We start from the raw sequence: 27,500 nt of genomic DNA on the forward strand, positions 1-27,500 counted from the left end.
CAGACATAGCAACTCAAACAACTTGTGTACGTTTTGTGAGTTCTGGATATCAGATCTAAATACTAAGGCATAAGGCTGGAAAATTCAAGTTTAGTTTTTGTCATGCTTATTATGACAGTAAGGAGAAAAGAGATCAAGAGATTCAACCAAAATGCTGATATGGAGTAAACTTGCAACTCCACCCATTCATCATATTCAAGAAAAATGTCCTAGCAATGTGACTAACATAAAGACTTTTACATGTTGTTTTCCCCGCTGTGCAGTTGAAGCAGTGAAAGCAAAGCCGTAAATCCCAAACTACCGGGTCTTTAGGTTACCTCAATGTTACAGGGGAAAAAAAAATGGCCCTGCTGTTATCTAACCAGGATCTAGCCAGAATTTTACAGTTATGAATATAAACATAATTTAAAGAGCTTTTTTATGTAATATATATATTATATATACATAATATAATATGAGCATAATATACAGCTTTTACAGTTAGGGTTACATATGGGCAATAATATTTCTACTACACAAACTATTTCTTGAACTTAGTTGGGCAATAAACTGGTTTTCAGAACTGAAAACCAGACATGTTTCAAGTATTTTAGTCATGGCTAATATTGATGTGATCAGTGATATTTAAACAAGAAAATCTATTATCACAGAATAACTGGATTTCACTCCCTATTGCCACAGAATTCCCTGTGTAGTAGCAAGGAGGGATTGAAAATCGTTCTTTAAACATTAACCTGAATAGGGGCAGGCATGTGAACTTTAATAAACTTGCTTATTCAGAATTTTCTGAGCAAAATGCTGGACACTCTCAATGGCAGCTGAAGGCCTTACCCAAACCCCACGGAAATCACCAAGGCACCTCGCCATGCCTGCAGTCTGGCCTTGGAGCAAATCCCAGAGACACACAGGACAGACCTTTCCACCACTCTACAGACCAGGCCTGAAGACCTGCTGTCACCACCACAGCCCCAGCTTCAGAATGGCGACTGTGCCCCGGTGCTCCCATGCGGGATCCACATCCCCAGAACCTACATCTCTGTTGATGAAAGCATACTCCAACGGTTTTGCCTAGCCTGGCATCCCACTAACAGCAGTCCGAGAAAGAAGCAGCTTATTCATTCCCTTATACAATAGCTTTCAGCTTTCACTGCCAGTGGTCCTCCTGCCAGATGGTCTTAAGTTAGTTGTGGATTAAGAGATGTTGGCAACACTTGTCATCACCTGTCAAAAGAAAGTTGTGGGAAATTCAGCCTTTTCATATACTACCTCTTGCAATCACCGCATAAGCAGTGCAGATGAATATAGTAGATGCAAAACAAACAGCCACGGAAGACATTTTTGCTAAAATATTTGCAATGACTGACTGTAAAGTGCTATCAGAAAGTTACATAACCTCTTACAGAAACAAGATCAAAGACGTAATTTGGAAATGTTTTCTCATTCTGTAAAAGAACAAACAGAAAAGTTTCTCAGGATACAAACTGTGTTATAAAGACTAACAAAGTGATTAGTTAATTCTCATTATTCAGTTTAATACCCCAGAGAAATCACGCAATACCATCAGATTGTTCAGATGTAGCATGTTTGATACAGAGCTATCTAACTATTGGCAAAAAGAAACTAGAGGTTAAAGCAACACTTCTATTACAAAGCAAAACTGTGCTCCTTTTCCTTGCCAATAAATTGGTTAACAACAGATGCGTAAAATTCAAGTCATGAAGGAGGAGGCAGTAAATCAACACAAAAGGATGCCAATCACATCTTTCTGGTTTGTTGTCAGAGACATCCATGCATTACCTGGAAATTGTAAAAGCCAGATGTACAATCATAATGAGCAAAAAGACCCTGCATATATTTTTATGAAACCTAACAACATAACGTGCTTTTAGTTTCAAAAGAAATCTATCTGATGCACTCTGTCTCCCGTTTTAAAGCATATAGATTCTACACAAAACAGAGCTGCATTGGCTTGGTGAAGCACTGAAACCGTATACCAGTTACGTTCCATTCTTGAGTAGAGCTGGAGGAGCCAAGATTTAAAAGATATAGGATAGATAGGAAGATTTAAAGGATGTAGGATAACAGGTGGATTTAAAGGTAGTAACAGTGGCATCTGCAGCAGTGCTGTTTCGAAGGTTAGCACTTACTTATGACCAGTAAGCCAGATGAAATCAAGATATAGTCTTGAATGTTTTTAAGCTCTACTTTAGATTAATTATAGCTGATTTGGAATTTTTTTTTTATTAAGACTCATATCAGGATTTCCTTTTTGCTTTGTTGAACTGCTCCAATACATTTCATTTTGAAACATCTGAACAAAGCAGTGTATTGTCTTTCCCCGGTGATGCGCTGACGCACGCAACTGCAGAATAGGAACCCAGATTACTGAATTCAAAGGGTAACATGGATTTCCCTCTGATTATAATGCCTGATCATCTTTGCAATCGGATGAGACTGGGTATATCAAATTATCTGGGAAGTAGTATACGTGGAATACAGGAGTAACTGAAGCAGGATTCGTCTTCATGTGCCTACAACATGAATGCCCAGAGCTGATCTAGTCACCTGTACTCCTTTTCTAAAGGCAGCACAAAACCAGGCACTATGGATAGCTGAACTATGGTGTCCAGCTCGCTTCAAGATGCACAAGAAGAGTTCACGATTGAACTGGCTTTATTTATTTTCTTTTAAACTGTTCAACAAATTAACCTGAAACATTTTCAGAAATTTCTACTATGTTCTCTTGCTACTGAAAAGGTCAAAAATAGAATTTTTCAGGATTCCCATTTTGTGAAGAAAAAAAAAATTTATTCAGTCTGGCCTGAAAAGAACAGTACGCCCACCAGAATTTCCCATGACAATGCTAGAACAGTTGTGCTAGAGATCAGTTTCCTTTGGAAAAGGACCTTTCAAAGCAGTAGGAGATATTCCCAGCTCTACAGAAGAAATACAAAATTAATATAACCCTTGAGATTCTTATTCACTGAAAAAAAAATATTTTGTTCCATGGGTAAACAGAATAGATCTCCAAAGCGCACATCCATACAGGGAACTCTATTTTATATTACAATTTTATTCACTTGTTATGAATATTCACAACATTAATCTACTGCAGATAATCTATTCAGTATATTTGAAAATCCATTTATTTTCACTTATTGATATGCATGTGTTACACTTGTATATAATACAGTATCTTCAGTGTTGGTTTAAGAACAAAGAAACAAAGAAAACAATTATTGAGAAGCATGATGTAGAGTTTTGACCAAAGAGAGGCCAAATTCAGATTTTACAAAACAGCACATTTACACTTTGCACTGTCCCGGACAATTTCTTTAAGATGCTACCTTCTGTCCTGCACTGGTTAGCACAAATCCATACAATATTAATCCATCCTAAAATACTGAGATACCTAGTGGCTGCTACAAACAGTTTACCCTAATTAAATTTTAATCAGAAAAGAATATCTTTCCCTGCCAACATTTTTTATTATTTCTCAGCAGAATGATAGAAGATACTTCTCAATTTTATTCCCAACAGTCATTTATTTTATTTAAGCTCTCCTGTGCAATAATACAGCAGAGGTAATGAAATGGTTTTGGAACAGCAGGGGCTACTGTGACAGGCAGAGCACTCCAGGGTGTTCATCCATCATGGAACTTAATACATAACTACCTAGCCATGTCAATGGCTTGTAATGATAAAATCACTTCCCTCTTTTTCTGGGAGTCTGGTAACCACACAGGACTTCTTTAAATAAGCTCGCCCCTATATAGTTTTGCCTACCATTAACTGTGTGTGGTTTTCATTCCAATGCACCAAAGCACACAGTCAGAGCTCCCTCACCCTCTCCAGGCAGCATGCATATGCAGCGTCACTACAAGGAATCGCCAAATTTCTGTTGTATCCATATTACAGGTGGTACAATATACATTAAACGGAGTATAAAATTATACATTCTGTAATAACTTAGAAAAAAGCTCGTAGATGCTTAAGGCCTTTAAATATTGAGGATCTTTTTTCATGTAACAGCACATCACAAAGTTCGAAAATTGCTACTGAAACAAAAAATTAAAAAGTAAATGCGATTTTGGCAAGGATCAGATCTGAATTGGATGACTGTAAGCAAGCAAAATACCCACAAACTGTAAATCTGGGAGGGCACTAGGCCTTTTTTCCTTTATAGCAAACAGACTGAGCAGACATCTACATAAGCATCCAACAGTACTTAGGTTCAAGCAAGAGATTTTATTTTTTAATAAAAAGACAAAAATTCTGAATGATTACCATCCAATTTCATAATTGCAAAACTCATTTACATCCCTGCCTACCTTTATAAAAAGGGATGAAATTGACTGCTTAGCATGAATTTCAATCAATTAAAGGTTGGGAAAGTAAAGTACATACCAGGAACACCCATCTCCTTCAAACCAAATGGAAATGTATATCTTAAAGGTATAAAATGCCTTATAATGGAAGTGGTAATTGAGTTTTGACCACTACTTTTTTAACTGCCGAAGAGCTGCAGTAGGTGGTTAGCCTTAGGGAAACATGTCAACCTGACTATACATTCTAATATGACTGATGTATTCAGATAACTATTACTTGTCAACAATAATTATTAACAATGGATATATATTTCCATTCCTATAACAAAAGCAACTTCAAGATGTTGAAATATGTACCTTTGAGAGCTCCAAGATTAGAATACAAATAAAAATGTCTAAAACTGCGCCATGCCAGAGGACAATTTCTGCAACAGAAATTTAATTAAAGCAGTGTGCAGTCCCACCAGCAATCTGAACGGCAGACCAGGGATCATTTTAGCGAGAAGGAACCAATACATTTTGGAGGTTGACTTCATCAAGATGAAAAGCCATCAGTCTGGAATGGAGAATCCAAAAGATTGCTGCTTTTCTGCACCTTTTGAATATCAGCTCTTGTGATTACAGCTGCAAATTCCTCAGCAAGTGCAATTTTACAAGTGTACACAGTTCAAACAGTTGAAATCTTTGTGACACTGAAGTTCAAAATAACTTTCCAGTAGTTTTGATATCAAGGCTGTTGCTGATTACAAGCCAGGTTCTCATTGAAACAATTGGCTCTGAAGGATACACCCAGCAGTATAAAATTTCACTTCAAGGATTGCCTGGAGGAATGAAATTCCTATGTGTTGTATTTAATGTTATCAGCCTTGAGACTGACTTGATTTGTCTTTAGCTATCGGGTTACCTGTAAAGAAAAAGAAAATCAGAAAATCAAAACTGTACATCGAGAATTTACTTCTGAAGTACTGGAAACTGAGACTGAAGTAGAAGATCTCTGTCCAGCAAAGCTCTTCCAATTGTTTTTAAATAAGTGAATAATTCCCAATGGCATTAGATGGGATTGCTCCCCAAGTTAAATTGTGTGTTTAAGTGCTTTGCTGGAATTGGATCTGACAAGGAGAAATTGACATGTGACCATGCTTAAAAACATAATAAAAAAATGTGAAGGTCACAAATTACTGACCCACAAACGTCCAAAGCATTGGTTTCAAGGAAAATTTCTGTATTTTGTTCATCTGTTTTAATGTTAGAGCAAGCATGGTAACAACTATGCTTTTAAAATGTTAGCCATTGAGTATAACAGTGACTGATACTGGAGATGTATTCTTCTGTTCTTTGCATGCTACTTTAAAATGCAATGTCCTGTTAAGGGCTAAATGCATCTTTGCAAGCAATAATCACTTCATGGAGAAACAGGACAAAAATCATGCATACATAAACAAGAGATAAATAGATCCTGTTATTCACAAGGTATAAAATAACTACCAAGGAGTTTACTTAGAGTGGTTTCACCCAACCTAACATGAAACAAGAGTGGAACAGAAGGACCACAGAGAAAGAGTGGGAGACAAAGCATTTCACAGTAATTGGACTTTCCCTGTGTCTGATTTGGATTTTAAACATTAAAAGAAAAAAAATAATCCATCATATCAAAGAAACATAACTGAGGAATATTTCTGCTGTGTCAGTGGATACAATTAATGATCATGTAACATTTTAATATAAAATCGTGTCAGGGGACAACATCCCAACTCTTGAGGAACAACCCGTTGGACCGCTCACAATAACATTTTATGACATCAAGGGGCACATGCTTTTCATTTTGATCACAGAGAGAAGGGTCATGCTCCTTAATGATGAAACATTCTTTTGCCCTCAGCAAAACTGTTTGCATACAGCTCTCGTCGGCTCTGCAGAGCACAAACGTAGAGCAGAATATTAAAAGGACTGTTCAAGGACTTCATTACTCCGGTCTGCCTTCTCCACCAAGTTGTTTCTAGGAACTGCACTTAAGAAGGCAATAATAGAATTGTGCTTTGTGATTTTTATGATACATGGGTTTATTTATTACACTGCTCTTGTTTTGTTTTGTTCTTGCTGTCGGAAACAGCCTCATGTGGCCCCTTCTACAGTGGAAGATTGCCTGAAAAAATAATGAAGAATTAATTTAAAAGTCAGGCAACATATTTCTGTGCCCTGCACCAAAGCTCAAAAGGCTGACACAGCATCTTATTGTTATTTATTTTTTGCTTTATTGTAACAAGCTGGAATTCTACTCATGGACCCAGGTGCCACTGAGCTACATAATGTAAAATACACATCTTCTGATCCTATCTTCAGGTGGATTTTTATTAGCTGCACTTTATATATATATATATATACATAAAAACTGTGGTAAATCAGCTGATGCAAAGCACACGGAAGACAGATCAAAGGATGTGAGACTCGCAAAGAGGCCAAGTAGATGCAAGGTCAAAGCTTCTTACTTTTCCAAACAACAGAACAGACCAAATCCAAGAACCAGCGGACAGTTTCCTCAAAGGCACAACTGGACAGGCAGTCACTGGAACTCAGCTGAATTCTCTATTCTGCCAACGTACCCACAGAGCAGACCTTTGCTATTAGAAAGAGAGGGTACTGGATGACTTTTGAGAGACCAAATTGACCGTGATGCAGCAATGCGCCTTTGCCACAAAGGCAGCTAATGGTATCCTGGGCTGCATTCGACAAAGTATTGCCAGCAGGTCAAGGGAGGTGATCTTTCACCTCTGCTCAGCACTGGTGAGGCCACACCTACAGTAGTGTGTCCAATTTTGGGCTCCCCAGTACAAGACAAACATAGAGCTACTGGAGAGAGTCCAGTAAAGGGTCACTAAGGTGAGTAAGGGACTGGAGCACCTTTATAGGAAGAAAGGCTGAGAGAGCTGCAGAAGATGCTCAGGAGGGATCTCATCAATGTGTACAAATACCTGAACGGAGGGTGCAAGGAAGACGGGGCCAGGTTCTTTTCAAGTGGTACCCAGTGACAAGAGGTAATGGGGACAAACAGAAACACAGGAGGTTCCCTGGAAACCAGGGAAACACTTTTTTTACTGTGAGGATGACTGAGCACTGGCACAGGTTGCCCAGGGAGGTTGTAGAGTCTCCATCCTTGAAGATATCCAGAAGCCATCTGGTCCTGGGCAACCTGCTCTAGGTGGCTCTGTTTGGGCAGGGAGGTTGGACAAGACAACTTCCAGAGGTCCCTTCCAACCTCAACCATTCTGTGATTTATTATTTCTGTTACATCCAGCTCTGCCAATGCATGGGCTAAGGTAATAAATTGCAGCTAGCATTTTCACAAATACATGACTGCTCAGTTACATAGCTGTTTGGAAGTGCAAATGTGTTAAGTCATAAAGAAACCCAGTGAGATCATAATCTGCAAGCCTATATCTGCTCCCCCCATCTAGCTCTACAATTGTGTGGTGAAAAAATCCCTATAAAAGCAACATACATTGTTACATACAAAAAATAGGTGATATAAAGAAAAAAAAAAGTCAGATAGCCATTCAAACCTCTGCTCTATAACAAGTATCTAATCATACACAAAGGTCATTTTGTTTATACAGCCTGCACAGGAAGTCCAGCTGCATATTCCTAGTTTTTACAATTACACGATTGGAGTTTTTAATTGCTTTCCCTTGCCAGATTTTTTATTGTTCCACCTGCCCTCTTTCTTCTTTTTTTCTTTTTTTTCCTCTTAACTTCCAGGTCACACACTGCTACTCTGAGTAACACACATAGCGGTCCACATTTGCTATGTAAGAAGGTGATACTTGTTACATGCAAGCACACATCGGCCATTAATGTTAATGGAAGTTATACATCCATACATGTTAGAGAGAGAACAGACTTCTCGGATGCTAAAAACAATTTCATAATGAAGCAATGAAATTTTAGCTAATATCTAGTGATGGTATTTCCACTAATGCCTAGTTTTGGATATAGTAAAAGCTATACGGTTTGAGTGGCTGGGAAGCAATGTATTACACCAAAGGACTTTATAGGAAAAGGGGGACCGATAGCAGTACATGTCCGATCTTTAAAATCCTAAGAGAACAGTAACACACTGAACGGGTGCAAATCAAGGCTAATCAATTTTTCAGTTAATAATTAATAAGTATGGAAAATTAACTTTGCTGCTGTTTAACAATACAAATGAAAAAAAGGACGTAAAACCTTTAGCATCCTAGGTGTTGATTTGAATTAATTTGTTCATTCTTGGAACATAATTACTCCCTTTATGCTAATATATTTTTTCACATGCTTGTTATATCATAAATACAACACATTAGACTCTCTTCACTTTCTTGTACTAAATGTGCAATTAAAGTATAATTACTCTACAGTTGCAGACTTTTTTATTTAAATTAGTGAGTGGCTGCCGTAAATTGGCTATAATTGTATGTGAACTCACTTGTTTTATTTTAAAACAACAATATGTAATTAAATGCAACTGAAGTTTTCCACATTTCTTCTGTTCACTAAATGTGCCAACCAGATTCATTCTTTGGGTACAGCATTTTTGCCAGGGTAACCCAGAATGGACCAGAGATGAAAAGATCTCAAAAGCAGCGCATTAGAAAAGCTACCAGCTCAAGAGATTTTTTGGACGGCCTCCATTCCAGTGCTGCTGACAATGGGTGAAAAATGTCCATTACTTGTGAAATCCCCACAGCTGATGAATACAGTCGATAATACCATCTATTCCATAAGAACAGATTCCCAATAAAAACCCAGTCTGATACTTTTACTCAAGACTTCCTTCTGCTTGAGAAGAGGAAGGGAGGAAAATCAAGACTATCGCATGTAAAGAATGGCTGAGTGAACATTCTCTGAATAGTAAAGCACTTCTCCTTACTTTCACGCACCTAAGCATCACAGGATCAAAATTAGGTACAGTACAAATCTATTTCTTCAGAGAAACAAATGTATCACCAATTATTTGCTAACTACAGAATAGTTTATACATGCAAATGAGGCATGTAATTCATTATTATTTAGTAATGTTAGAAGAAAATAGATAACAATATACGACATATTAAAATCAGTGTGTGCAGGAACATTGCATAACACAACTTTGTACACTACTATTTTTTTGGTTGGCAACACTTTCAATTTTTTTCTATGTTTATCGCAAACCATACAGAAAATCCATATTGAAAACAGACGAGTTTGCAAAGTCAAGCACTTGAAAGTTAGCGACTTGCCTTTCTACGGGTGCCCTTGCAACTCCAATTCTACTTCTCTTACATCATGCACAGTAAACAACAGAATTTAGTCGGGAATAGTGCTGGAGGGAAGCCTACTATAATGTTGTCAGGACTATGCATCAACGCAAATGCAGAAAGAGGGAAATTTTTAAGCCAGTGTTTCCTCCCTCCACAGATGACTCAGCCGTATGATGGACCCTCTGTTCCAGATTTTCACCAAAGAATAGAAATAAACCCAAGAAACAGAAGGAACTTAATACTGGGGTCCTTCTTTTTAATTAGAAAAGTTCCATAAACTGCATAGGATTGTGTGTGTGGTCATAGCCTGGGTGCCATCTGAGCATGCTCAAGAATCATCAAGGTTTCTTTTTTTTTTCCCCCTGATATGCGTAATGCAGAGAAAGGAAATTATTATTTTTTTTAAAGTAATGAATAGCTTACCCTGAACTAAGTGGAATGTCATGAGACAAAGAAAAGCCATCTTGGCACCCCTAGCATTCTTTGGTACAATATTAAAGGCCTTTGAGAAACAAAAATGGTGTGGAAATTTCTTGAAATCAAAAAGAATCTCACGAATATATTTAATGTACAACAAGAGATAAGCCAAATGCAGGGAATGCCACAGGAATCTCTTAAATGCTTGAAGAAAGAGGCCTAAGAAATGGCTTGAAGAAATGCCTAGATATGGATTGTCCTCCAAGACACAGAGATAAGACAGAGCTCTTGTACCAGGACAGCCCTTAATTGTATGCAGTACATTTCCATCCATTTTGTGTCCTTATTTTTATATTCTTCTTATACTGTACATAAACAGACCACAAAAAAAATAAATTAATAAAACAGGGTCAACAAAGTGATTCTTTAGCAAACCTTTCCTAATAAGGAATGGACTTGAAGAGGGCTATAACAGTCATATTTTTACATGACATAAATAACTTTGTTTTGGTAGTGAAAGCCTAATATGAATATTACAATGCAGAAACAGAAGGGCCCACACAACCAGAAACGAACATCTGCCAATGCATTTTTTCCACTTACACCCTCTGCGAATGAGGTCGAGGTTGGAAATGAATCTTTTGAACAGATGGAAGCGCACTATTTCCTGGAACCTCAAAATCCATAGAGTGTGTTTGCCATGCACTATCATTCATACGTGGCTTATGAAAGCAAATGTCAGTTTGCATTGCCACTTGTGCGTGCTTATTCACTGAAACAGTTCAACTTGTAAGCTCCGAAGGTGCTTCTGGTCTAATACTACTAACTTGTACCAATGATACTCAAAAGTACGTTGCAAATGTTAACAAAGGACAGGCTCACCATTTCCTCACAGCTTGAGAATCCTGTAGTTTATTTTCTAAAGTGGGGAAGCTAGACAAAAAGAGCTGTTAAGGACCTTTTTGCAATAGGGCACCTAAATGCATATGCACTAACAGCAGATAGGTGTGGATTTGGGTGTTTGTGCTAAGTTTCTGGCGACACAAGCAACCATTTCAAAAGTCCAAGAAATGTTAAGGTGATTCAACCATATTTCAAGGGTATGCTTGATAAAGTAACTCCAGCAGAGAACTGTGAGTTAAGAAACAGGCTCTTGTTTCAATATCACAGACCGCTATTTGACTTGGGCTAATGACAAAAGACAAAATTGGAGTGATTTGTGAGGAGTTTGGAAAACAGATATTTAATGGTAACTATGGATACATTTACCTTTAGAGAAGGTGACATATTGATAGACATTTTTCACAAGTCTTCAAATGTTTCATTCCTGCTCATAAAACTTTGGCCCTACTAGCGATACCAAGACTCAAGAGCTATAAATTTTTCCCTTAACTTTATTTTAGGCACTGCAGCATGAAAAACGTTAGTCTAAACATGTTCCCAAGCCTGTAATGGAGCAATTTAGAATTCTAGATCCTCAGGTCTGTCCTTCGGCAAACATCTCTAACTCGCTTTATTAATTAAACAGAACATTTCCCAGTACACTTAAATGGCTCAAAAGTTTCTGATGTCTTTGATAACCTCCAGACTCTACAGCTTTTTACTCTTTCATACTTTTATTGCGCTGTGACTAATCAGAATTGCATTTGTGATAATTCTTGTGCTTTGGACCTTTGATTAGAAAGAAACAAACATGTTGAAAACCCATTTCACAAAATGCCATTTGAAGTATATAATTCTGTATTTCATGTTTTCCCACTGCTCTTAATGATTTCAGCAGGAGATTTTTGGTGTTAAAGTGAAGACCTAGACAATCAGGGTTAAAATTTTTAATTAAAACTAAAAGGCTTTGGAAACCTTTCACACGTAAATTGAGCTTTCCACTTGCTCCAAATAAAGTTAGGACAATAAAAATAGGTAAAGGAAGAATACTTTAAAGCATGGCATACGTTCCTGAAAATGGCAGACTTCTTCATCTTAAACATGGTTTTAAGATTAAACAGAAAACGTCTAGCATATTTTAAGAATACAGTGGAAATACCCCTCTGCCAACTTTTTCTGCATTTCAAGTAATCCAGTATGGGATGCTGAGCTTTCAACTACAAAGCAACACCTAACTGAATTTACCAAGATGTACTTCCTTTCTAAGTGCTGTTGTTTTCTCCAGAGCCTCTGTTGCTTTCCCATGATAGTAACTTACGTTCATCACCTGGGTCTACCTTTGAAAGGCGAGTGAGTGAAGAAAGACATATAGCGGCTCCCTGAAGCATCTGACTGACACACTGAGGCTGCTTAGCAGCGCAATGCAGAGTCTCTCCAACCACCCTCCTGAAGCTCTGCCCAAATAAGCCATGATTCCTGGGCTTCTGCAGCAAACTAAGCAACTACAATGAGGAGTAAGGTACAACAATTCCTGTTAATACTGCATAAACCTGTATTTGTACACACCTGCTGCTCTGTGAGTAATAAACCAGGGCTGGAACACATTTTCTGGAGTGGTTTGACTCTTTATTCCTCAACGAACGTTCTGGCCCTTCCTTAGAATCCGACCAAGACTAGGATTCATCACAACTAGTGCTCCAACGTGGAGCCAGAATATTTTGTGTGTGTGGAAAAATCAAAAATTGTCATCAGGCACAGCAGAAACCTCCTTTCTCTACTTCTCCATTCGGACTTGAGGAGTTTTACACGTTTGCCTAAGAAACAAACACATGTCAAGTACTACACTGTTACGGAATTAGTTACAGAAAACAAAATTGGGAGAGATGGAATTTTCTTTAACTTACAAGGAAAAGTACAAAATGATGTGCAAAAACATATTTCAGAATCAGAGAAACTTCTCTTAGCAAAAGAGCATGGCCTCAAAAACACCCCCAAGATACAACAGTAACCCAAAGAATAGGTTTAAACGTACTCAAATTCAAACTCATTGATTTGTCAACAAAAACCAGTCATTTTTGCAAGTATTTCAGCAATTTTTAACTATGATAAAACAGTAATTGAAAAGTTCTTTGAAAACAAGTCCTTGAATAGACCTGTGGTACAGAAAAGAGCCATGAAGTCAGAATAAGATTCCTTCCACATGAAAGAATTGATTGTGTCTTTCCCATATATGCTTAAAGTAAAAATAAATAAAATAAATAAAAAAAACACACAACCAAAAAAACTTACAAACCAAGAAAACCAAACCACAAAAAAACCACCAACAAAAAAAACCCAAGGACCAAAACCCAAAAATCCCCCGAAAGTTTAAAGCAGGAAAAATGTGAGCATCCTGAGAACTCTACTTATAATCATTCCTATGGTTAGTGGGTTACTAACACTAGTAAACACCATAAAATAACAGATGACACAATTCAAAAGACAATATTCAGTTCAGACAGCTAGTTCCTTATCTAGATATTTTTTGGACCTGCTGATAATGATTGCTTCCAAAAAGGGTTGCACAACACCTCAAAAGATCACCTAAATTTCTTTAAATAATGCTTACAAAAAGGTTATTATTTTCCTTTTTCTTATCTTCAGGCTTTTTAAGTTAAATAGCATACTACAGATCGTTAGAAACATACATTACAAGACTAAACTCATAACTTTGATAACTTGATGCTTTAATAAAATCTCTAGACATTTAAATACTATGAAACAAATTCATATGGCTCTGTATTCATATTTCCTTGAACTTGATAGTTTACAAAATAAACTCAATTGATACAAGTCATTGGGACAATTATCATAGCGCATATCTGATAAAGACGTATGAGTTATGTCAAGGCTAAATCTAACTCATTAGTCTTTCAAATGTACTTCATTATTATTCTCTTCCAAAAGGTAATGTCACTACAATGCCCATACCTAAACTTTCTCAATGTTTCTGAAACTCAACAGAGAAATTAAGTTTATGGTAGAAGTGTTTTAACTTCACAAAATTTTTCAATTACAGACAAAAATTTTATATTAAAAGAAGACTTAAACAAAACCCTTATTTTACTTTCTGTAACAGAAAATAACTGTAGCAATTCAGACAAGGATATATCCTCTTGAGGTTTTTGTGGTGATCACAACTCCACAGTGGGACTGCAGCATGGCGGCATAAAAGACTGCAAGACAATTAATTAAATAAATGTAATTTTCTTCCCTTTTACACCACTTATTCCATCTAGTCATCTCAAGTGGGAGATAAAAACAACCTCCTTCCTTTTTACAGATAAGGAAACTGAAGCATAATAAAAAGTCATGCTACCCTTCCAATTGTGAGAAAGTAAATGGAGAAGGAGGGATGGGAACAGAGTCCTTCTGTCTTTGGCTTTGTCAGATCTCAAATACCTAAAGAAAAGCCTACTGTTGTTCTTGACTGGAAAGGAAAACCTGTAACAAGTGGTTTCCTGTGTTTAATATTCTAAAAATGGAAAAACAACTCCCCCCCAAAAAAAACCCAGCCTTGTTTTAAAACTAGGTTGAGGTTTTAAACTGCCAAATAGGTATAACGGATTTTCATCTTTTAATATATTTTTCCAGAAATTGGGTAAGATTGAACTTGAAATTATCCCCACTAAAAAATCAAGTAGTCTAAATTCATTACATTTGGTATCTTTTTCTTCTTCAGATGTTTATGGTGTGTTAATTTTTCTGGGATTTTGAATGGGAAGTAACAAGCCATTTGGACAAGATCAAAATAGAAATGGAAATTATTTCCTTACCTGTAATTTTATCTTCTCTATGAGGGTACCTGCTGCTCTGTTAGTGCAGTACTGATGTGTTTTCTGCCTTTGTCCCAAGCTTCAGAGATTCCTCTGGTGATATTTCCCCACTTGCTTACCAGCTTCCACTGCTGGCATTTTGAGGTAGTGCACTCACATTTGGCTCCAGGAATACTGCCACAGCTGAGGGAATATAAGACAACTAAAAAACAAGTTAGAAAACAGCAGAGCAATATCCAGGCAGGAAAAAAAAATGTTTAAAAGCAATGAATCAGTCATCAACTTGAAACCCTTCGATCATTTTCCTCTCTCTTTCCATCCATTTAGAATCTCCACACGAAGAAAAGACTTTGCCATGCTTGGAGAAGTTTTAGCCAAAGTAGTGGGTGCTGACAGAGTAGTGGGTACCCATTCAGAGAATATAAAATTATTTTAGGGAATCTAATTTTAACTTTCTCCAGTATGAGTACCCATCACGCCATCACTCTAATACAGATAAGAAACAGCAGAAAGGTGGAAGATTTGGAGGATTTCAGGAAAATCCTTGTCACCCTGTCTCAAGTTTCAATAGAACCTGGGAAAAGGAAGATTCAAGGTTTTTCACCTAAAAGCTGTCATAGATGAACAATTAGAAGGATTTCTCATTGCCCAGGGAAAAATACATAAAGTCTGGGTCACTCAGAAGTAGTCAAGATTATCATTGATGATTCACAACTACTAGTTGTAGTCATGTTGGTCACCAGAGAAAAAGAAGCGAAAAGAGCAACTAGTACTGTCGATTTAATAAGTAAATAAATTAAACACAAAACAGAGACCTTATCCACTATCCATGCCTGACGTTGCGTGTAGATGACAAAATTTCACCGTCATTCTCTTGTGTTTTTTACATGTAATTGGTCACAAATTCCTGTGGCATTCTTCAAATAAGATAGCATAACAATATGGTATTAATTCCGTAAAATGATGGCTTTGATGCTTTTTCCTGGCATTTGCCCTGAACTCATGATAAACTGATGCATGTTACTAGCATCATGTCTGAACTGATTTGAAATATCTTCTGGCTTGAGTATTATGGAGATTTTCAGGTGAAAGTTACAACTTCCTATAACTCCTCTGTACTGGGGGTCATCTTGATACTTTTTTTGAGCTTCACAGTACACAGAAAAGATGTATCCTGTCAAAGGAAAAAATGAACTCTAGAAATTTAACTAAGAACCTGCGTTGGTATCCAATTTAACTTGTCTTTCTTAAAGAACCTGGCCAGTTGTCTTCAAACCTGCATCTTCTCATTATCTTCTGACTAGTATGTCACCCAAGATAAGCTAAGTATGAATGAAGTTAATCACAATTAGAGAATGGTATTCTAAAATCTCAAGTCATGAAGCAAAGACTGACAGCTCTGAAGAGGTTGTTGCCTTCAAATTTCAGGAATGTAAGTGGCAATGATTTGCTTTAAGGTCAAGAGAGAGAAAAAGGACTCTGGTAATTTCCTGAATGACCCTCCAAAAATAATTTGGCTTTGCAAGTAATCAGCTTCAAATTTGCCAAGTTGCATTCTAGGAGGAAGTCTCCTGTTCCTTTTTCATACTTTGAAAATGTTGAACAATAATAATTAAAAATTAGAATGATGCCTTGAAGATGATAAATTTGCTATGCTCTCATTTTCCAAGGTCACTCTGAAAAGATGACACAGAGGTAGAACAGAGGGACTGCAGAATTCCAGAAGAACAACTACTCTGATTTTTCAGGGCATCTGTCTGAATTGGTAACAGCACAAGCAGAGGTAAAGTCTTTTGGTCTTCTTTTGGCAGGGACATGTTCTTGAGCCACAAAGCTTGAATTCAAGATGAAGGAACAAGCTGCTGTTCTTCTGGCTGGCATCAGTAAGATATTTTCTGTCCTTCTTGAACTTGAAGAGGCAAAGATGTTTTGGACCTCTTAAAATATGCAGCTCCATTAAAATTCTCAAATCTTCTACTACTACTGAGTTTGTAGATACATGTTGGTTAGACACAATCCATTGTTTTCTTGAGATCGTATCCATCTTCATAAACTGGAGGCACACTTGTGTTCCCTTCTGGTTTTAGAGGTCTTGCCAATATAATTCTATGGGTTGCATCAAACAAATAAGTCATGGTGAACTGGGTATTTTGTAGCTTCACCCAGAATCTCCACTTCAGAGCTCTGTGAAATTTCTCACTGGAGTTATGGAAGGGGATGAATAATACTCAGGACAGTTAGACCTGAGAAGGAATCATCTATGTCTGCTAATAATGCAGCAGAAGAAAGCTCAAAATCCATTTTATAGAACACATAAAGTCCTTTGGAGTCTTCTCTCCATACACAGCAGTAGTGTCTTTCCTAAGATGAACGTCGTGTTCACCAAGGTGGAAGAAGGAGTAAACAACAAGCGATAAAAAACATGAACAATTTTGAATTCTTATGGAAATTAATTTTATGCTGGTCCTCTTCTTTTTTTCATTTAGTCCTAGACATCAATCTTCCACTTATTCTTGCCTGAAATCCATTTTTTCTTCATTTTGAACAGTTCTCAGACAGGACAGGACTATCTTCTTTATTCTTATGGAGAAATAAGTAAGATTTACAGCCATGTTCACTTTGCTGTACAAGGGAATAGTATCTGAGTAATTTGATTTCAACTGGTTTGAGAGTTGTTCACTCCAACAGCGACTGTGCATAACGCTCTGTACGACTGACTTTCTCCGCTTGATATTATTATCCATTTCCTTCCCCGTTAGAAGGCAGAAAAGCAGCGCTGCGACAGGACAGTACTTCTGGGGTTTTCTAGAAACAGTCCTAATGAGTAAGGAAATACCTCAAGAAAACAGTGGGATTTTGGAGAATTGAAAGTAATACCTTTTGGACAGTTGGGGGCCACTTTGCCCTTCCCTCACATCAGTTCTGCAACTAAGCAGTGATGCACAGCTCGTGAAGCCTGTGTCAAATACCCATCGCAAGAGGCAAGAGTGCTGCCGGCAGCTATTTAGGTAGTAGGTAATGTGAGGTCTCAGAACGCTCCAGTTCCTCTGAGCTGAAACGTATCATTTCTGACTCGCAGAAATGATCCAAAGAAACCCTTACAGACTGCAAAGGAGGGTGAGGCAAGGAAGAAGCACTAGTTGTAGAGCATGCCAGCATGACTCACACAATACTGGCATTTAAGTATCATCTTCCTATATGGTAACTTGTGAGGTAGTAGAAGCTGACAAGGATTTTCCGTGAAAACTAAAAAGGACTGCTAGATATTCAAAGAGCCCTTCTAACACAGCTGTGGAAGGGCAAAGAGACTGGCAGAATGGAGCTGGAAATCAGAGTGGCAACATCTTTTATTTCAGTGTCAGGACTTTTCCACTTCATGGAGAAGTGGAGAAAACCAGTAATTTACATACAGCCTTCAAAACTCATTCTTATTTTCCATCACAGAGGCAGAAAATTATTCTTCAGACATGAGGTCAGTATCTCAAACATGCCAGCAAAAGACAAATTGGAGGGAAAAAGAAAAGAAAAAAAAATAAATCACAAGTTGAATCTTTTGGGACAAAGGCAGAAAACCTCTTGGCTGGACTGATGGAGTGGAGGATTCCCATGTGGAAGAAAGAAATGCTTGCAAAAATCACTGATTAGTTAATTAATGACATGCAACTGAAATCCATTTTCATTTTCTTTAAATATTGCAGAAACATTTTCCTTTGATTTCAGACTATTTCTGTCAATTTTCAGGTTCTGCAGCTAAAATGATGTTTTACAATGGATGCTAGCAACAGTCTTACCTTAGGAAAAGCTATTCCCTCATAAAAATGTATAAACCACAGCATAAATTACTAACAGTCTGTGAGTGTGATGAAGGGATTGCAAAAGATTTCATTTCTCATGATTGGTACAGTGTGTCTATTCACAAAAAAATGAGAGTAACCCTTCTGAATAGCTACAGACAAGACAGTGTATTCACAAGGAGATGCAGCAATGGACTGAAAAAAAATGAAAAATTGCAAGCCTTCTACACAAAAGCTGCTAATAATAAAATAAAAATACTATTATGGTTTTAGAAATTATTCTCTTTCAAGTAATGCATTAACAGGCTCCCTCCTTCCCAAATAGAGATACCTACGAATATCGTCTTTAACCCATTCTTTCTTTTGATGTTTCTCATTTTCAGTTCTTAATATCAGTATCCATACGACTCAGTCAGAACAGAACTAAACAAAATTTGAGACTGAAAATTTCTTGGGAGTTGAATGTTTGGATTATCTTTACCTGCCCAACTGACTTTTCAGTCTGTGACTTTGCTTATAACATTTCACACGACAGCATTTCCTCTTTTAATCCTTTTCACCTTAACTTGTGTCTTGTGGGTATTTTTATGTACATTTGTCTTTGGGGAAAGGACTACAACTTGTCTAGATTTCTGTGACCTACAAATGAACGGCATCAAGCAGTACGCCTAAACTCATGTCAAATGTAGGCTTGCAACAGGAACCTTTTCACAGGGTAGAACTAGGCACACCACGCTAATGAAGTAAATTTGGTATATAGCAGCTGTGTTTAAGAAAATCAGTGAATTGCATAGCCCTGAATACTGATGATTCCTTGTAATATGTGTTGGCTGGAATGCTAACTATTTTCATCAAAATGTCCAAGTGTCCCAAAAGATTAATGTTTAGGTGCCCTACAAAAAATACAGAGCTTCTATATAAAAGAATTGTGATGCTAGATCAAAACAATAATTACTGACTAATACAAAAAGCTAGCTTTACCCCAGAAAATGTCACTCTATTTCCATTACCACCTCATTTGCCCCCTGAAACTTGTATGTATTTTTAGGAAAATGTGTGCGTACCACTTATTGCTATGTTAATGACAGATTAGATACAGTGGGTCTCTGAGTTAGCAATGAGAAACATGCTGAGACAGCTGCAAATTTCTCCTAGTGACAGATTAGCCAAAGGCATGGAAAGAGATACCATAGCAACAAAGAGGCTGTCACAAGTGCAATCACTCTTTTCCATGGGTAATATTTTGCTACAGTCTGCGCACTTACTTATATTGTAATCGCATCCTTTTTATGAACCACAAGGTATTGCTAGTCACTGTATGCATGTGTATTATTCCTATAAATCTTCATCTGAAATTAAGGTAGAAGGAGAAGAGTGTATAGACAGAGGGCCTGAAGGAAAGCAGGGGGAAAGAGCAGTTTTACATTGAGGTTTTTTCCTAATTTATTCATACAGCCCTTTAAATAATCTTCCTGTCATTGTTTACTACTGACACATGGCAGATCATCGATTTATCCTGTAGGCATTTCATGTGTCACAGTGGTCAAAGCAAAAGGCAAATTGTTTCATGTGAGGGAAGTTAGTAGCAGTTTTACACTGAAAAAATGTCATGTGAGAAATACATTGCCTTATTAGCACTGACTGACCACAACCACCATATATCTGGTCTATCGGAAACATCCTAGAATAACCTATGCACAATGTTTATATGATGAGTTTCTGCTTTTTCTAATTACGTGTCACTACTACTGCTGTTTTGAAAAGCCATGAGGAGGAAAAGGAATAAAGATGTGAGGGAATAGGCTACCACAATGGCAATATTTCTTTTCAGCTTTGGCAGAAAAAAACAGTAGTACTTGTTCCATTTTTTTTTCCCCTCTGCTGCTGCTTGAAGAGCCTGTGCGTCTGTTCCTCATGCGGAGAAGCACAGACCAACAACTAACGTAGCTGCATTGCTAACTCTGATGTCAGGCTCAGTTACAAGAAAAATGCCATTTTCTTCTCATATCCAGGGACACATTTTAGCTCTCTTGTATTATGTTGTCTTACTTAAGCAGTGGTTATGACAGCACTGGTAGTAGTTGAGTTACTGCTAAAGCTGCCTCCTGATGCCAGGAATCTCAGTATCCCACTGCAAAGCATTACTACCTAAAGGTACCTACCAGTGGTCCTTTCATTCCTTGTGCCGAAAGGGTTATGAACAGCAGATATTATAAATTGAAGCATAAATAAAATTACTGCCTCTCCTTTCAGCAGCTGTAATTAATTTAGAAACAATCCAGCATCTGCAAGTGAGAAAGAGGTGATAGGGTAAAAATGTAAGCGGTATTTATAGGTAGCAGCAGAACTGCATTGATTCAGAGTATTGGAATGCACATACTGAACACCATTTGGCTTCGTGTGCAGCCAGTTGGTGTGTTTGGATGGTACACCTTACTCTCTTCCAAGAATGTTATTCAATTTTTAGTTTCTTTTAAACTCTGGATGCTATAATGTAAAATTAGATTAAATGGAACATTACAAATATCTGACTTCAGGCTCTCTCCAATATTGTTCTGGAATGCAGATAAACACTCTCAGTATGGATTTCTCTCCATCCTGGCAATATTTCTGTTCTTTTCACACTAGTCGTCTATCTCTGGTATTGATTTGGAAGGCAGATTTGGATTTGGAATGTAGATAAATATACTCAATATGGATTTATTTTTGGTCCTGTAATATTTCTCTTTTATTTCTCTCTGTCCTTGTAATATTTATTTTATTTTTTACAGTACTCTATTTCTAATATTGGCTTGGCATACAGTTACATAGTAATATATTAGATATTGATTTCTTTCTATTCTGCCGTGTGCTTTCCTCCACATATTAAAAATAACAGCCAGTTTTCAGAGTGACAATTGCAGTTCCTTCTGCCGCTCATAAAAGTGTGGGTGCTTAGCTATTGCAAAAGTTGGATGCTCATTTCCAAAAGATGGCCTTTTATGACCTGTATGAAAATACTACTTTCACTTGTTTATAGGAAAACATTGTTCACTTTCAGCTTGTAGAGATTTTCTGAGGTTAATAATCAATACCTGCTATGCATTATATCTGATCTTTTTGTTTAATTTATATTAGTAGCATTAGTAGTATTAGTAGTATTATACCAAGTCAATTCTAAAAGAAAATGCACTGGTTGCTGTTTTTCGGATACTGGACATGTTGCTCATCATATTATGATTCACCGATGTAGCTCATAACTGTGTATCTTCAGAACATGAACATTTCTGATATTTCTCTTATATTTCTCTCTTTTCACCACCTTCCTACTGAAGACCACATCAAAGAGAGTAAAGTCTCCACGCCAGCATCTTCTGATTCAACATTAAGTATCTAAATGTTAGTTGCTAAGCTAGTCATCAGAGCTTTCCTTTAGAGTTATTAGGGAGCCATAAGCACCCGCAGAAGATAATTCATCTGACTTATCTTAGGACAAAACAAATTCTCCTCTGGAATTGAACAATCCTCTCCAATACTAAAAAGAAGAGCCTAGCGTTTAGGCTAGTCATTTCACTCAAGAGAGTCCTAACCCAAGCAAAGTCCAGTAAATTCCACTCCACATATATCAACCAGAACTTAGTACTTAGAGTAAAACTATGCCTCATTCCAGAAGCAGTTCTACCAAATCAAACTAAAAGCTTAAGGACAAGGCACTATTTCATTACCGTGCGATGGTTCAAAGCTACATCAGGGGAGGTTTAGACTGGACATTAGGAAAAATTTCTTTACTGAGAGGGTAGTCAAACACTGGAACAGGGTTCCTAGAAAGGTGGTTGGTGCCACAAACCTGTCAGTGATTAAGAGGCATTTGGACAATGCCCTTAATAATATGCTTTAATATGGTCAGCCCTGATTTGGTCAGGCATTTGGATTAGATGATCGTTGTATGTCCCTTCAACTGAAATAGTCTAGTCTAGTCTACTCTAGTCTAGTCTAATCCAGTCTAGTCTACTCTAGTCTAATCTATGTTTGTTATGCTATGCTATTCTATTTCACTTCAAAAATATCAATGCTTATTTCTCTGTATCTTCATAAAATATCAGCCCAGGGACACTTTCCCACTCCCAAGCTCAAATGCACACTTCTCCAGTCATGCCGCAGGTCCAGGATGTCAAGATGAGACCCAGGATGCACCACTTCACCTGTGTTCCTGTGCTCCAGTTTCTGCAGGAAGGATACACGGGTTTACGGGCTGGCCAGGAGCCACGACATGCTCCAAGCCAGTCCCAGGGTGGATGCTTGGGAAACTGGGACACCAGGAGGCATTGCAGCATACACTTTCATATTGGTTACATGCAGCTTCCAGTACTCTTATTTAAAGTCAGCCTTTATTATAAAGATAATGGGCAATATGCTGTTCTTAAACATACAAATGAAACCTGGCATCTGGATCTGCCCTGGAAAAAACCCTATCCAGAGACCGCTGGTGTGAAATACATCCTATAACTGAGAGAAATATGATATTGTTTCTCCTCAAAATGTTGTTTTCCAGCCTTTGTAAAGGGCTCCTTTGTTTAATACAAACTCATAGCAGTTTTTTAATGTCATTGTCAATTTTATATGTAATACTGCTAAATTTTGTAGTTTTCAATTGATGGGAAAATTCCTGTGTTTTAAACAGACATATTCCTTATTTTGCAAAGCGGAAAGGAAACACAACCAGGAGAGCTTTTTCAATTAAAATAATTGTATTAGAAAAAGTCTATTACAGAAAAAAATATTTCAAAGTATTTTTTTTCCCCTTTTTAATGCTTTTGTCATCATTTAAAGAGGGTAACATGACAAACGCTTTGTGTTTGTTTATCAAAATGTTGAGGCCAGCCATATAGAAAAAAAAATCAATTTCTTCCTCTCACAACAGTTTCTCAGTCTGGAGGAGAATTCCACAATTCTCCTGGTAAATCTCAGCTATGCACATAATCATTTCGTAATTCTCCTAGTGCATTCCTGAACATCCTCTTTTGCTGCGATACAGTGCTCAGGAATGCAAACATGCATTTCTTTATCTGAAGTAAAAAAAAAATTACTGTTTTAGCTAAATTGTCATTGCCTTTTCTCCCCTTCCCCTCCTGCAGGCTACATAGATACGAAATAGTAAATTCTAAATGAGCACAAGTTAGGTCAGTACTCAGCCCTTTCATACACACTTCCCCCCACCCTGTATTCATTCCTTTTCCATGGTTAAATCCTAACATTGGCCTTCTCCCACTAATACGCAGACAAACTCATAAAAACAGTTCGAACTTTCCATAATACCTGCTTTTGCATTCTGAAGATAAATAATTTCCACCTGACTTTTCTTGACATATGAATTCTGAGCACCATAACAGTCATGTTATTACTAATTCATTATTCATGTATTGCCATATTAGATCCGCATATCTGAACAAAATGCAAAATGTCAAGTAGACCACATTTTTAGAAATCGATTCGTTTTCTCCCACTATTCACTTGGTCTTTCTGCTTAGTGACTGGTACCGTAAGTATTAAGAAGTTAGTATCATCATTTTTTTACAATACTGTGATCAAATATGCTAATAGAGGTGGACAAGCAAAATACCTCCTTCCTCCACTAGTTTTGTCTCTAACATAGTGCTTAACAATTAATAGCTCGAGATGTGGAAACGTAGGTACTGCTTATGAACTTGGTATCCTGTAGAAGAGAAGATAGTACTTCAGTGATTGGGTTGCTTTTTCTGCACATGAAGGAGGCAAACTTGCAGAAAATGTTTGGAGGTGAATATAAACCCTCCTAGGCCTTTCAGGAAAGCCTTCACAAGGTTTTTCTGCAATACGCTTAAATCACCCAAGTTGTTCAGTTAGAGTTTGTTTCTTTATGCTTTTACATTATACATGATAATCACATATTGGTTATTTTCTTTGACCATCAGAAACTTATTATTCATGACTTCTTAATACTGACTCTGTACAAGTCTTTTCATTTTTCTCAAAAAAGGGGGTTTTGGAGCTACAGAGCACTTCAGAATTTTTCCCCCTTTTTTATATAGGCCTTGGGGAGCACAAAGAGGAGCTACAAAAATATTGTAGTCACAACATATTAGGGAAAAGTACTTGCTTTCTGAAAATAAGCTACTCTCTTAACACAAAGAAACATTCACATTTCCACCAGCAATGTATATTTTTCTGGGCATCAGAACGACGTCTGTTAAAATCTCAGCCTCTTGCGTCTGGAAAGATGGAGACCTTCATTCACCTGCCACCTGGTTTCAGTAACTGAAACCAACTCTGTCAGAAATTTGAATTCAGGTTTGCTATTGTGTCAAAACAGCTTTGCAGCTGTGTGGGAAATGAAGGAAGAAGGCGGAAAACATCTAGTATTTGGATAAACTGGAAGGCAGGACAAATAGTGGGGGATTTAAGGGGATTAGTATTTTCCTTTTAGTGGTGGTAGGTCTGCAAGCAGCTTTTGGTAGCCATTGTACTGAATCAGTGTGTAAGATGTCAAATAGAGAACTGGGCTGGCTTTTTCATAGCTTCACTTCTGAAGAGTGAAGATTTCACTCTGATGTATTCACTCTGAAGATTTCACTTCTGAAATATGTCCTGAGGATTGACACTGTTCATGGAGGACAAGCCCAACTCCTGCAAAGAGCCAGACCTATGAGTCTGCAACAGAGTCACAAGCTCTTGACAGAACTTCATAACCTTGACCGACGTAGAAAAACCTATCTTTTGACAAAATGTCAGGAAGAAATCTCCTCAAGGTGATTCTAATTGATATCTCCCTCATTTGTGACCTCTTTTTTCCTACAGAAACAATCCAGACCAAATTTTTACTTACTGCTTGTTAAACACTCACATGAAATATAAAATGGCATGTGTTCTTCAACACTGATGGTGCCATGTAGTAGTAGCCAGGACAAATTTCAAAACGCACACATACATAATTTTTCTATTTCCATTACTGTTATTAAATTCTATCTAGTTCCTTTTGGTTATAATATACATGGGCACACGTTACGTGCATATAATTAGGTTTGCATTGGCATGTACCAAGTTAAGTGAGGGCAGCATTCAAGCAAGGTTAGCTTCAGAAGAAACCCACTTGAAAGAGGATTCAGGAGTGGAGTTGTGTATCAAACATTTAGAAAGTACCCTTCCTTCAAAAAATTTCAAAATGTCTTAAAGACATATACGTAGAGAAACTGAGACGCGTAGAGCCCTCTGTGGAACAGAAGGAATGTAATTCACTCAGCGCATATTACATTTCACTAAAAACAAATTTAGTGCCTATGCAAGGAAGATTTCAGTCAAATGACATAGACACTCAAAACTCGCATAGAGTAAACACCACACTAGCAAATTATGGCCTGACACTGCAAGCAATTACTAAACACTTACAAGCAAAACCAGTCATCAGTATGTGTGGTGGGGTGTAGGGGTGAAGGTGTTTATGCTTGCGCACGTGCATGTGTGTGTTCAGAGTGTGTTTTAATCTGGTTTAAATTGATGAAGAACTGTGTTGACCCTATAGAGATACAATGGTGTAGTCTTAGGAAGTTTGAGTGCTTAATGCTCATCTGAAGAATTTGTTATTCTTCTGTTCCTGTTAGCCACTGAAAAGCTGAGATGACAGCAGCTTTACTTTGTTTTCAGGCATTATATATGATGAATGTTAGATGTATTTCTGTTGATGTAATTTTGAACCAATAACACAAAAAGTGTCAAATGGAGATAAGGAACTCACTGAAACTCTGTCAAAACCTTTTAGCAAATCCCAGTCATACAAGACAGAAAGAACCAGAAGATCATACTGTCATGACACATCAAATGCTTACCATACTCAGCAGTATCTTTGTAGAAACATGGTAATTCCATGTTACTGATAAAAATGCACTTGTTTGCTATCCTGTGAATGAAGAGCTTATTAGGGTGTAGAAACTTTGTGCAACTGGTTTCAGAGAGAAATACATACCAGATTATAATACATTTGATCATTACTGGTAGCTGAAAAAGAGTTCAACTCTACTATCTCCACTGCTTACCTGAGAAGGTCTGGCACACTGCTTACCATGTTCAAGCAATTGCAAAGTGTGCTGAGAAAAGTGTGCAGGACCAAGAAGTCCAATCCCAGTATGATTCTCTTCCCACGCTTCTTTAGTCTTCTCAACTGGTGTCTTCTATATGGACGCAATTTCCTGTGCACTTTTTTTTTTTTACCTGTTGGTAACATGTAAGGTTGGTATTATACCTACCCTTGTTGTTTTTACTTTATTCCCAGAGGAACAGCTCCATCCCTTACGATCTGGAAGAACTTTACATTCCTCCCCTTCAAGACATGGTTGCATGTGGCACCACCATTTCTGCTCCACTATTGAAGCTACAAGAGAGGAACACAAACATATTTGCATGTTGTTGAAATGGACACTTTAATATGTCATTATGCTGTGACATTTCTTTTATTGTGCAGTAAAATGTTAGAAATATATTGACTGACAGCTAGCCTGTGATTTTCAGCCAGCTCAGAATCTTCATAAGAAATCAGAATCACAGAATCATAGAATCATTTAGGTTGGAAAAGACCTTTAAGATCAAATCCAACTGTTAACCTAGCACTGCCAAGTTATCACTAAACCGTGTTCCTAAGCACCACATCTACATGTCTTTTAAATACCTCCAGGGATGGGGACTCAACCACTTCCCTGGGCAGCCTGTTCTAATGCTTGACAACCCAGTCAGTGAAGAAATTTTTCCTAATATCCTAACAGACCTTCAGGACTGCCTCCCAAGGAACTCTGTCAGCCAGTCTCCTAAACAGGCCAAAGTCTGCCCTCTGGAACCCAAGGTAGCAGTTATGCTGACACCACTCCTTACTTTTCCAAGAATTAAAAAGCCTATCATCTTGTGATCGCTATGCCCAAGATGGCCTCCAACCATCACATCATCCACAAGTCCTTCTCTGCTCATGAACAAGAGGTCTAGCAGGGTGCC

The 27,500-nt window shown here is 37.5% G+C and overlaps 1 protein-coding gene across 4 annotated transcripts in view; it reads right to left on the reverse strand.

Annotated features, from left to right (window-relative positions):
* Positions 1-3,053: 3,053 nt before the first annotated feature.
* TAFA2 (TAFA chemokine like family member 2) overlaps positions 3,054-27,500 on the reverse strand; it is a 195,499-nt gene continuing 171,052 nt past the window's right edge. The window contains exons 4-7 of one of the 4 annotated variants that reach the window (XR_012585023.1): positions 26,765-26,889; positions 14,716-14,898; positions 12,467-14,115; positions 3,054-5,232 (exon numbers count right to left, since the gene is read on the reverse strand). Coding sequence is in view for 1 of the 4 variants with exons in the window: in XM_074571193.1 (XP_074427294.1) it covers positions 5,221-5,232; positions 26,765-26,889 (137 nt within the window). In the remaining 3 variants the exon portion in view is untranslated. Of the gene's footprint in view, positions 5,233-12,466; positions 14,899-26,764; positions 26,890-27,500 lie in introns of all 4 variants that reach the window. The other 3 variants (XR_012585012.1, XR_012585037.1, XM_074571193.1) reach the window with 3 other exon arrangements.

Source organism: Larus michahellis, chromosome 1 (genome assembly GCF_964199755.1).
Source record: "Larus michahellis chromosome 1, bLarMic1.1, whole genome shotgun sequence".
NCBI lineage: Eukaryota > Metazoa > Chordata > Aves > Charadriiformes > Laridae > Larus > Larus michahellis.